This window comes from Acomys minous, assembly GCF_964271855.1.
Source record: "Acomys minous genome assembly, chromosome: 12".
Lineage (NCBI taxonomy): Eukaryota > Metazoa > Chordata > Mammalia > Rodentia > Muridae > Acomys > Acomys minous.
In genome coordinates this window covers 26,626,245-26,637,029 of record NC_140493.1, presented here as the reverse complement: position 1 = coordinate 26,637,029, position 10,785 = coordinate 26,626,245, and the positions used below count along the sequence as shown (strand labels likewise).

Here is a 10,785-nt window from a genome sequence, read left to right as displayed (position 1 = left end):
ACTCTCATGGCATCCCTTTTGGGCCAGTGCCCAATTATAAGTGAGTATTTATCATGTGTATCTTTCTGGGTCTGGGTTAACTCACTCAGGATGATCATTTCTAGTTCCATCCATTTGCCTGCAAAGTTCAGGAATTCCTTGTTTGTTTTTGTTTTTTGTTTTTAATTAATTGATTTATTTTTTAATTTTATTTTATTTATTTATTCATATTACATCTAAATTGTTAGCCCATCTCTTGTATCCTCCTATTCCTCCCTCCCTCCCACTTCCCCCCTACTCCCCTCCCCTATGTCTGTGACTGAGGGGGACCTCCTCCCCCTATATATGCTCTTAGGGTATCAAGTCTCTTCTTGGTAACCTGCTATCCTTCATGGTCAGAAATGGGGCATCAGAGTTAGTGTGAAAGTCAGATCTCACTCTCCACTCAATAGTGGAGAATGTCCTGCCCATTGGCTAGGTCTGGGTAGGGGTTCAAAGTTTACTGCCTATATTTTCCTTGGCTGGTGTCATAGTTTGAGCAGAACTCCAGGACCCAGATCCACCTGTCATAATGTTCTTCTTGTAGGTTTCCAGGACCCTCTGGATCCTTCTATTTCCCCATTCTCCCATGCTTCTCTCACCTAAAGTCTCAATAGGACGTCTTCCCCTCTGACCCACTGTCCTGGTAAGTAAAGGTTTTCATGGGACGTACCCCTTAGACTAGTGTCTCAGTATAAGTGAATATATACCATTTGGCTCTTTTTGCTTCTGGGTGAACTCACTCATTATGATAATTTTTAGTTCAATCCATTTGTCCACAAATTTCGGGAATTCCTAGTTTTTAATAGCTGAGTAGTATTCCATAGTGTAAATGTATCACAGTTTCTTTATCAATTCTTCAACTGATAGACATCTAGATTGTTTCCAGGTTCTGGATATTAGGAATAAGCCTGCTATGAACATGGCTGAGCATATGTCCTTGTTGTGTGGTAGAGCATCTTTTGGGTATATTCCAAGGAGTGGAATAGCTGAGTCTTGAGGTAGCCCTATTCCCAGTTTTCTGAGAAAGTGCCAGATTGCTTTCCAAAGTGGTCGTACACGTTTGCATTCCCACCAGCAATGAAGGAGTGTTCTCCTTTCTCCACATCCTAGCCAGCATGTGCTGTCACTTGAGTTTTTGATCTTAGCCATTATGATGGATGTAAGATGGAATCTCAGAGCCATTTTGATTGATTTGCATTTCTCTGATTACTAAGGACATTGAGCATTTCTTTAAGTGTTTCTCAGCCATCCAATATTCCTCTATTGAGAGTTCTCTGTTTAATTCTGAGCCTTATTCTTAATTGGGTTATTTGGTTTGGTGGTGTTTAATTTCTTGATTTCTTTATATATTTTGGATATTAGACTTTTGTCAGATGTAGGGTTGTTGATGACATCAGAAGATGGAAAGATCTCCCTTGTTTGTGGATTGGGAGAATTAATATGGCCATTTTACCAAAAGCAATCTACAGATTCAATGCAATCCCTATCAAAATACCTACACAATTTTTAAAAGACATTGAAAGACCAATTCTCAACTTCATATGGAAAAACAAAAAACCCAGAACAGCTAAAACAATCCTGTACAATAAAAGACCCTCTGGAGGAATCTCCATACCTGATCTCAAGCTGTACTATAGAGCAACAGTAATTAAAACAGCATGGTACTGGCATAGCAATAGGATGGTTGATCAATGGAATCAAATTGAAGACCCAAAAATAAATCCACACACACATGGACACTTGATTTTTGACAAAGAAGCCAAATCTATTCAATGGAAAAATGATAGCATCTTCAACAAATGGTGCTGGCCTAACAGGATGTCTACATGTAGAAAAATGCAAGTAGATCCATATTTATCACCATGCAAAAAACTCAGGTCCATGAGAAAGTGGGGAAGAGCCTGGAACTCATTGGCACAGGAGACAACTTCCTGAACAGAACTCCAACAGCCCAGGCTTTAAGGTCAACAATTAATAAATGGGACCTCATGAGGCTGAGAAGCTTCTGTAAGGCTGGAGACACTGTCAACAGAACAAAGCGAGAGCCTACAGACTGGGACAAGATCTTTACCAAACAGTCACCTTGATACAAAAACCTCACAAAGACCCAACAAAGAGAATTTCAGACAAATTACTCTTATGAAAATTGAGGCAAAAATACTCAATAAAATACTCATAAAATCCAAGAACACATCCTAAAATCATGACGAATAGTAGACAAGCTAGGGAACTGGGCAAGGAATGGCTGCTTGGGGTGATAAAGATGTCTTAGATAAATATGATGACTCTGAACATGCAATCATGCTTTGTGGATGACTCAGGGCAAGGTGCAGCTCTTTTACTGGAACTTTCCTTATAATCCCCCATCTCCATTTCCTGGTAAACAGTTTGCCACTCCTTAAGGACTATTAGAAAGAATATCATACCCCTGACAGGAAAGCGACAGGACATTCTGAGTTGCTCCAAAGCTTAGAACATCTTGTACTTTTGTGTCCTCCCTTCCTGCCTTTGAGAGGTCAGTCCGTTGGGTCTGTCAATCCCCTGGCCAAGAGACCACCCTTCAGGAAGGCCGATTCACCTGAAGTCATGCTACAACGCACTATTGTTCTGTTATTTAAAAAAAAAGGGGGGGGGAGGCGGGGGAACTTAGTGGATAAAACTTGGAATGCACCCTAGAGTACATAAAAGAAGCCAGACATGGAAGGTGTGTGTTGCTTGACTACATTCACAGAAAGGATCCAGCACGGATGAATGTGTAGAAATCGAGAAGAGACTGTCAGGGGTTGAGGGAGGAATGAAGAGTGGCTACAGTATATGCTTGACAATTTCCTGTGGAGGGACGGAAAGGAGGGGTCACAGGCACACAGACACGCCAGGCTTTTTACATGGGCATGAGTATTGTGAACATGTGTCCTCCTGTTTGTAGCGTAAGTTCTCTTCCTCGCTGAGGCACATCGCCAGCCCAGGCCAGCTCAACTCAAACCCAAGTTCTTCCTGGCGCCATGTCTCCAGGCTGGAATTGCAGGCCAGCACGATCACTACTGCGTTCAGGTTTTTTGCTCATAAGTCCGGGGTATATCTGTTACTATTGATTGTGCTCTGGTGGAAGACGCCATCGCCAAAGCTAGGTCCATGGAGTTTTCCTGTTTTCTAACAACTGTAGTTCTGTAATCGAACACAGTGGGTTTGCCCCATGGAGACAGATGGCTCCAGTATGTCAGGAAAAGAGGAAATGGGCGTCCCAAAGCTCGCCTTTCTAGGCAAAGCAGCAGGGTAACCGGGAGAACTAGACTCTCTTGAAGCTGAGTTCCTATGCAGAGGCTGATGGGTGCCCTGCTTCAATGGCAAGTTTAACAGCGGGGAGGAGCGCCCCTGGAGGCGGAATTTAGCATAACAACGAACATGGTCAGAGTCTATGTCATAGAGGACAGGTGCTTCGAGCTCTCTCCATGTGGCTTTCTTGGAAGTGTTTATCTGAAACAAACATGTACAAAAGTTAAAAATGCTGAGGCAGAATCAGCTTTCCTTCTAGAAAGCCGCAGAATTTGTCACTAAGTTACTGCTTAGATCTGGAGGTGAAACTGTGGATCCATTTGTCTTTTATTTATTTATTTATTTTTATTTATTTATTTATTTATTTTTGGTTTAGGGGGTTGGTGTGTTGACGTAAGGGTCACCGGATTCTGGCGTTACCCAGCTGTCCCAGCCCCACTTGTGGAAACACTATTCTCGCCACAGACAGGCATGGTAGTATACCCTTGAAAAATCTGCTCTCTCCTGCTTATCCGTTTGTGTTACCCTAGTTTTTGTTCATTTTGGTTTTTTGAGACAGGATCCTAAGTAAGCCAGGAACTTGCTACGTGTCTGAGGGTGACATTGAACTCCTGATCCTCCTGCCCTTGCCTTCTAAATCCTGGGATTACAGGCTGGCCTCACCAAATCCCGCGACTCTTCCAATTCCATGTGAATTTCAGTAGGAGAAGCCTGTCCTTGCCTTTCTCATTCCCACCCTTTCTTCCCTCCTTCTCTCCTTCTGTCTCCCCGCCCTCCCCCTGACATCTGAGCTTGAGCCGTGGGATCCACACTGTAGGAGGAGAGGTCCTGTGAGTTGCCTTCTGACCTTTACACATGCTCCATGCCACGTGCATGTGTGCACAGAAATGTACACATTAATAAGTAAAGGTTGTTTTTTTTAAAACCCTTCCTATGTTTAAGCCTAGAGTGCTCTTCCATCTATTTAGGCCTGCCTTCATTCTAGGTGTCTGATCCTTTTTTTTTTTTTTGTTGTTGTTGTTGTTGTTGTTATTATTATAAAAAGAAGTGTTCCCTTTACTTCATCTGGCTCTTGATTGGTAGGCTATAAACACACCACTCCTTTCCTGTGTTAACCTCATATCCTGCATTCTGGCTGATTTCCTCCCTTGGCTCTTACTCCTTATTGCTTAATGGTTCTGTTTTTCCAGGTCAATCCTGTCATAGAGGGTGCAAAGAGCAGAGCATGGAGAACAAACCGTGGACCCCAGCACTGGAGGATCTCAAGTTCAAGGCCAGACTGGGTTACAGAAGCCTGGAGACTGGAGCCTGAGATCAGTGTGGACAAGGCCAGTTCCTCCTGAGGACTTTCTTTGGCCAGCAGGTGGCACCTTCCCTCCAGGCTTACGTGGTTATCTCTGTGCCCTGCTCTCTTCTGATTGGACATCCATCGTTCCAATTTGTTTTGTCTTAGCCACGCCCCATTAATAGCCTGCTTCAATACAGCCTTAGTCTGAGACACTAGGGATCTGGGGAGCTGAGGCCTCAACCCAGGAGCCTGAAAATATTGACAGTAACAACAAGCTGCTTCAGGTGTTTGGTTTTGTTGCTTTGTTTTTTGTTTGTTTGGGTTTTTTGTTTGTTTGTTTTTTCTCTCAGAACTAGGGAATGAACCTAGAGCCTTGTGCATACTGCCACTGAAATACAGCAATAGTCGTGTGTGTGTGTGTGTGTGTGTGTGTGTGTGTGTGTGTGTGTGAATCATTTATTTAATTTTATTCTATGTGCATTGGCATGAAGGCGTCAGAATGCCTGGCACTGGAGTTACAGACAGTTGTGAGCTACCATGGGGGTGCTGGGAATTGAACCTGGGCCCTCTGGAAGAGCGATGGCACTCTCAACCGCTGAGCCATCTCATCAGTCCCACTGTGTGTGTGTTTTATGTCATTTTTTTTTAAAAACTTTTTTTTTCAAGACATGATCTAATAATGTAGCCCAGGCTAACTTGAACTTGCTGTGTGGCCCAGGCTAGCCTTAACCTTATGATCCTCCTGCTTCAGCCTCCTGACTGCTGAGGTCACGAACATGCACCACCATACCCAGCTACCTCATTTGAAATAAGGATTCATGTTGGATAATAATGTATTGATTTTTTTGACTTTACAACATAAGTTAACAGGGATGGCTGGATTCTGACAGTGTTTCCTTTCACCCAGAGATGGCTCCTGTACTGATCCAATTTGGTGGGGGAAAGGAAAGCCTCTTGTTTTCTTTGTGAATAAAGAATGTGATAGAGCCCCAGCATTCACATATCAAATCAGGCTTAATGATATGTGCTTACAATCCCAGCTCTTGGGGCAGAAAGTGGGGTGTCCTGGGCTTACTGGCTAGCCAGTCTAGCCGAGTGTGCAAGTCCCAGGGGGTGGCCTGGTAGCACTCAGAGGAAAGACAGCAGGCTACCAAGAAGAGACTTGATACCCTATGAGCATATACAGGGAGAGGAGGTCCCCCTCAGTCACAGTCATAGGGGAGGGGAGTAGGGGGAAAGTGGGAGGGAGGAATGGGAGGATACAAGGGATGGGATAACTATTGAGATGTAAGATGAATGAATTAATAAAAAATAAAGCAAGAAAAAAAAGAATGCCTGACTGGGGCAGGGGGAAGAATGCCTGATGGGAGAGTGGTGGCAGCACGTGCTTTTAATCTCAGTACGCAGGAGGCAGAGGCAGACAGATTTCTGTGAGTTTTAGGCCAGCCTGGTCCACAGAATGAGTTCCAGGACCACCAGGACTGCACAGAGAACCCCTGTTCTGGAAGAAAAAAAAGCCAAAAACAAAACAAAACAAAAAACCCAACAACAAAAATAATGCCTGGGTCCACAGCAAGTCCAGGTTTTGCAGAAATGTTGAGTAGAAATGCAGTTGATGACCTCCATCATTTCTTAAATCAGGAACCCTGAGGCAAAAAAGCAAAAAGCTGAGCCGGTCCCAAGTGCCATGCCTGCTCATGGTCACTCACTGGCTCCCTGAGCCCACTGCAGAGGAGACCTCAGCTGACCTGCAGCCTCCAGCGAGCTGTGTCGGATGGGAACATGGAAAGTTGCACAGTCAATTAATTACCTTTGACTAAGTGGCATGAATGTGTGTTTGTGGTACAGCAGCACCGGCCACAGATACCTCTCTCGGCGTGTCCCCCTTGGCAAGCCCCTTGGGTTGTAGTGGGCGCCATCAGCACCACACATGAAGAATAAAGAGCCAAGTCTTCCTTGCCACCAAGAGTTAGTCACCATGTAGGAACCCGCACGGATTCCAATTCTACCAATGAAATGAACCAAGTCAATACAAATTAAAGTATAGAGGCAAGTTTGTTGGAGGCAGCTCTTGGGTGGGTTCACTGATCTCAAAGGAAGAAAAGGGGTCAGTGAAGTTGCCATACAGAAGGAGACAGAAGAGCAGGAGTGGGGAAGGGGGTAAGAGGCAGAGAGAGAGAGTGGAGAGAGAAAATGAAGGGGCAAGGGAAGGGAAGAGGAAGAGGAAGAAGAAGAGGAAGGGGAAAAGGAGGAGGAGGGATCCAAAATGTCTGGATTTACAATGAGGAGTCTCTGGGGGAGAGGAAGCCCAGCCCCTGGGCTGAGGAAGTTCAGGTGGGGACTGAGGGATGCTGGGAGAACCTGGAGGCCAAGTCCGCTTTCGTTAAATAGGCACCTCAGCCACTTGTCCTGGGTCTGAATCCCAACACAATTATTTTAAAGATTTGTGTGCAGTGTGTGTGTGCACATGTATGTTGAGATGTGCACACCTTTGCATGAAGAAGCCAGAAGAGGGTGTCAGGTCCCTCAGAGTTGAAGTTACAGGCATTTGTGAGATGTCCAGCCTCCTTAAGTGCTGGGATCCAAATTCTGTTCCTCTGGGGCTGGCGAGATGACTCAGAGGTTAAGAGCACTGTCTATTCTTCAAAGGCCCTGAGTTCAATTCCCAGCACCCACATAATGGTTCACAACCATCTATCATGAAATACGGTGCCCTCTTCTGGCGTGCATGTGTACATGCAGGCAGAATACTCTATACATAATAAATAAATAAATCTTTTTAAAAAAAAACAAAAACAAAAACCAAATTCTGTTCCTCCCAATTCACTGCTGAGCCACCTCTCCAATCTCATAAATATCTGTTGTGTTAGCTACTTTTGTATTGCTGGGCAAGACTATGACCAGGGCAGCTTGTAAAAGGGTTTACTTGAGGCTTTTCAGTTTCAGAGCGTTACAGTCTATGACCATCATGGCTAGGAGCATGGCAGCAGGCAGGTAAGAGCGGAGCTGGAGCAGAGGCTGATAGCTTGTGATTGACCAGCGCAAGCCCTCGAGGAAGCTAATCAGGAATGGGGTGGGCTTTTGAAACCTCCTCCAACAAGGCCACACCTCCTAATCCTTCCCAAACACTTCCACCAACTGGGGACCAAACATTCAAATACATGTGCTTATCAGGGGCCCGTTCTTATCCAAACCACCACATTCGTCAAATGGTTAAAAGAGAGAAGGGCGGAAACAGTAAAGGGAAGGGAGGGACAGGAAATAAAGAATGGCAGGCTTGGAAGGATAAGTGGTTCCTGTAGGGGATTTGGTTTTCAAGGAGACAGTCTTGAAGGACAGAGCTGAGAAAGAGGCGTAGGGGGAACTGAGTGGGACCTCCAGACTAAAGCAAGCATTTCTGCAGGCAAATGGCTTTAGGTAGGGTCCACAAAGCCTGCAATGTGGCTTGTCCCAAGGACCAGAGGACACAGAAAGTGTCTTGATGTCACCAGAGGCAAAACTAACCCCCAACACACACACACACACACACACACACACACACACACACACACACACCACCCCCCCACCCTGGAGAGCTTTCAAGGAGAGAAGGAACATTCCAGCCAGTCCTCCAGCTCTTCCCTCAGGCACCAGGCACCAGAGTCTGGGTGCACCGGGCTGTGGCAGGAGAGGACAGGGCAGGACAGGGCAGGGCAGGGCACTGTGCTGTGCGCTATTGAGGCAGGGCTGTAGTGTGCAGAGCACGGCATCATGACCCAGCTGCTCCTGGTACTCTGGGCGTCTCTGGTGTCTGTGGAGCTCGCCCCAGGCTTGCCGACCACAGCAGTGCCAGGGAAGGGCTGGCCAGTAGTGGAGGGAGATGGGGTCGGGGTAGGGGTCTACCCTGCACTGCCCACCCACCACCACACATTCTTGTCCACAGCCCAAAACCTGAGCTGCTTCCAGTGTTTCAAGGTGAGACAGTTCAACGAGTGTAAGCCCATGAAGTGCCAGCCCAGCGAAAAAGTCTGCCTGAGCAACGAGGTGCTCCTTTACTCCAGTAAGTCGGCCTTGACAACTCTAGGACCACTGGCAGGGCTGGATCCCAGTCCCAAGCCAGCAGACCCAACACTAGGTGCCAGACAATACGGGAAGGAGTAGTCTGAATTTTGGCCGCTCCTTTTTCTCTCCCAATTGCCCTCTTTGTTTGTGTGTCACTCCTTCTAGAACTCTCCCCAAGTGCCAAAGCATCCCAACTCAAGTGGGACCTCATGGGCTTTGCAGAGGCAGTGGGACCTTAGGCAACAATCACAAGCCAACATTTTACTTCCCCTGTCTCCGTGGAAAGGCAGAAATATGAAAATATCCAGAAACCAGGGGTGCTCAGAGTGCTCTGAGCACACCCATGGGGGTGGTAGTAGCTTTGGCCCCTTCTCTGGGACCCTGCAGATGCCTCAAAGCTGCCTCCTCTCTGAAGTAAAAGCCCTGAGCCTGGCTGCAGACTAATTTGTAAACTTTAGGGATCACCTGTTTCCTGGCTTCCTTGAGCTGGCCTAGGACAAGTCCTGAAGGAATGGTACACTGTGAGCCTGGGCAGGGCAGGGAGGGGCGTTTGTGTGTATGTGTGTGTGCGTTTGTGTGTGTGTGTCTGTGTCTCTGTGCGTGTCTGTCTGTGTGTGTGTGTGTGTGTGTGTGTGTGTGTGTGTGTGTGTCTGTGTGTGTCTGTGACAGGCCGTCTTTGGAGTAGTATCCACAGGCACTGCATGCTGCCTCAGGCTGCCTCTTACTAATAACGTACTTCCTCCTTTGTAGTCATGTCAGGTTAAAGCCACCTTTCCCAAGAGGGATTTTCCCAAAGAGGACAGCAAGTTGCCCAGGGCAAGGCCCCTCTTCTCATCCATTAGTGGCAGCCCTGCCCCTAGCCTCTCTTTTTTCTTGTTACATTGAAAGGATTTGTCATAGTGAAGATTTGGAAGCCAATGAACTACTTTCTCCATCTTTTTTCTTCCAGTCTTGAATCCTTCTCCTCGGTGTCCACCCCCACCCCCACCCCACAGACCCCTTTTTGTTCAGTTGCAGATGTGAAAGGAGGGGGCTCTTGGTATTTCCTGTGGGAGCCGCCTGTTCTGAGGCGATCTGATGCAATCGCTGGGGAGGACTGTTCAGGGCTTCCAAGGAGGATATAGGCTCCATAATCTCTGCTTGAATGTCCTTGGTCATGCCAAGTTCTGTGTCACCAAGAAATGTACTCTTTAGCAACCAGTCCTTTTCTACTTTGCACCCTTTACTCCACCTCCTGGGCCAGCTGGGGCTGCCAGGGAGAGCCCCCACCTCTTTACTGCATCCCAGGTTGGTGGTGACTCTGGGTAGCAGAGCTCCCATCACTCTGTGAGAGGGCAGCAGAAGGTGGCCTAGCAGGGCCAGATCCAGCCGCCCACATCGGAAGCTTCCCCCTTCCTCCTTTCCCCTCCCCCCTCCTCCCTTCCCCCCCCCCCCACCCACCCAGCTCCTCTCTAGCCTCAGGGTTTTAGGACCACACGTGCTGTCTCTCTTCTTCGGCAGGTACAATGAGAAGAGCTCAGATCAGCAAGCGCTGCTCCATCAGATGTCTCAACTCCAACAGTTTAATTGAGTGGCCAGTGAGCAGTGGATATCAGGCCAAGATCACCAGACAATGCTGTTCAAGGAATCTCTGCAACAGAGCCCCTGCTACCTGGGAGAGATTCGGGGCCCTGCCAGGGAGGCTCCTGCTGCCAATGGGTCTGAGCCTCTTCTGCACCCTGTTGTTGACCCTTGTCCTATGACATGACCCTCCCCCACCCGGCCCCGCCGCCCCATCCACCTTTCTAGCACCTCCTGTCTCCCACTTCAAATGCCTATCCCACCATCATCCATTCCAGGACTTCCAAGGTGATGCTCGGTAGAAAGGAGGATGCCATACCCTTTGCTCAGGACTCAGCAGCCTTCTCCAACCCAGCATCTTGGCTGAGGAAATGGTACTAAAACCCTGCTGCTCCTCAGGGAGACAGATGAAGGACTATTGCCTGCTCCTTCACTGCCCCATTGCCCCAGAGACCCGTCCCTCTTCCAGCTCCCAGTGTAGGCTTCTATGGCTAAAGCAGCCAAGATCTGAACGGAACCATCCAATCAGCCAACAAATACACTGAACGTAGAGCTGTCCCCAGCTGTCCTAGTGGAAGGGGTTAGCTCAGTGTGGAGTGGCT

General features: G+C 47.5%; 1 protein-coding gene across 1 annotated transcript; it reads left to right on the top strand.

Moving 5' to 3' along the window:
* Positions 1–8,332: 8,332 nt before the first annotated feature.
* Positions 8,333–10,365, top strand: LY6L (lymphocyte antigen 6 family member L; the record flags this gene model as incomplete). The annotated part of the gene is made up of 2 exons (XM_084750629.1): positions 8,333–8,621; positions 10,124–10,365. The coding sequence occupies 2 exons, from the start codon at positions 8,333–8,335 to the stop codon at positions 10,363–10,365; spliced, it is 531 nt and encodes a 176-aa protein (XP_084606755.1).
* Positions 10,366–10,785: the final 420 nt, after the last annotated feature.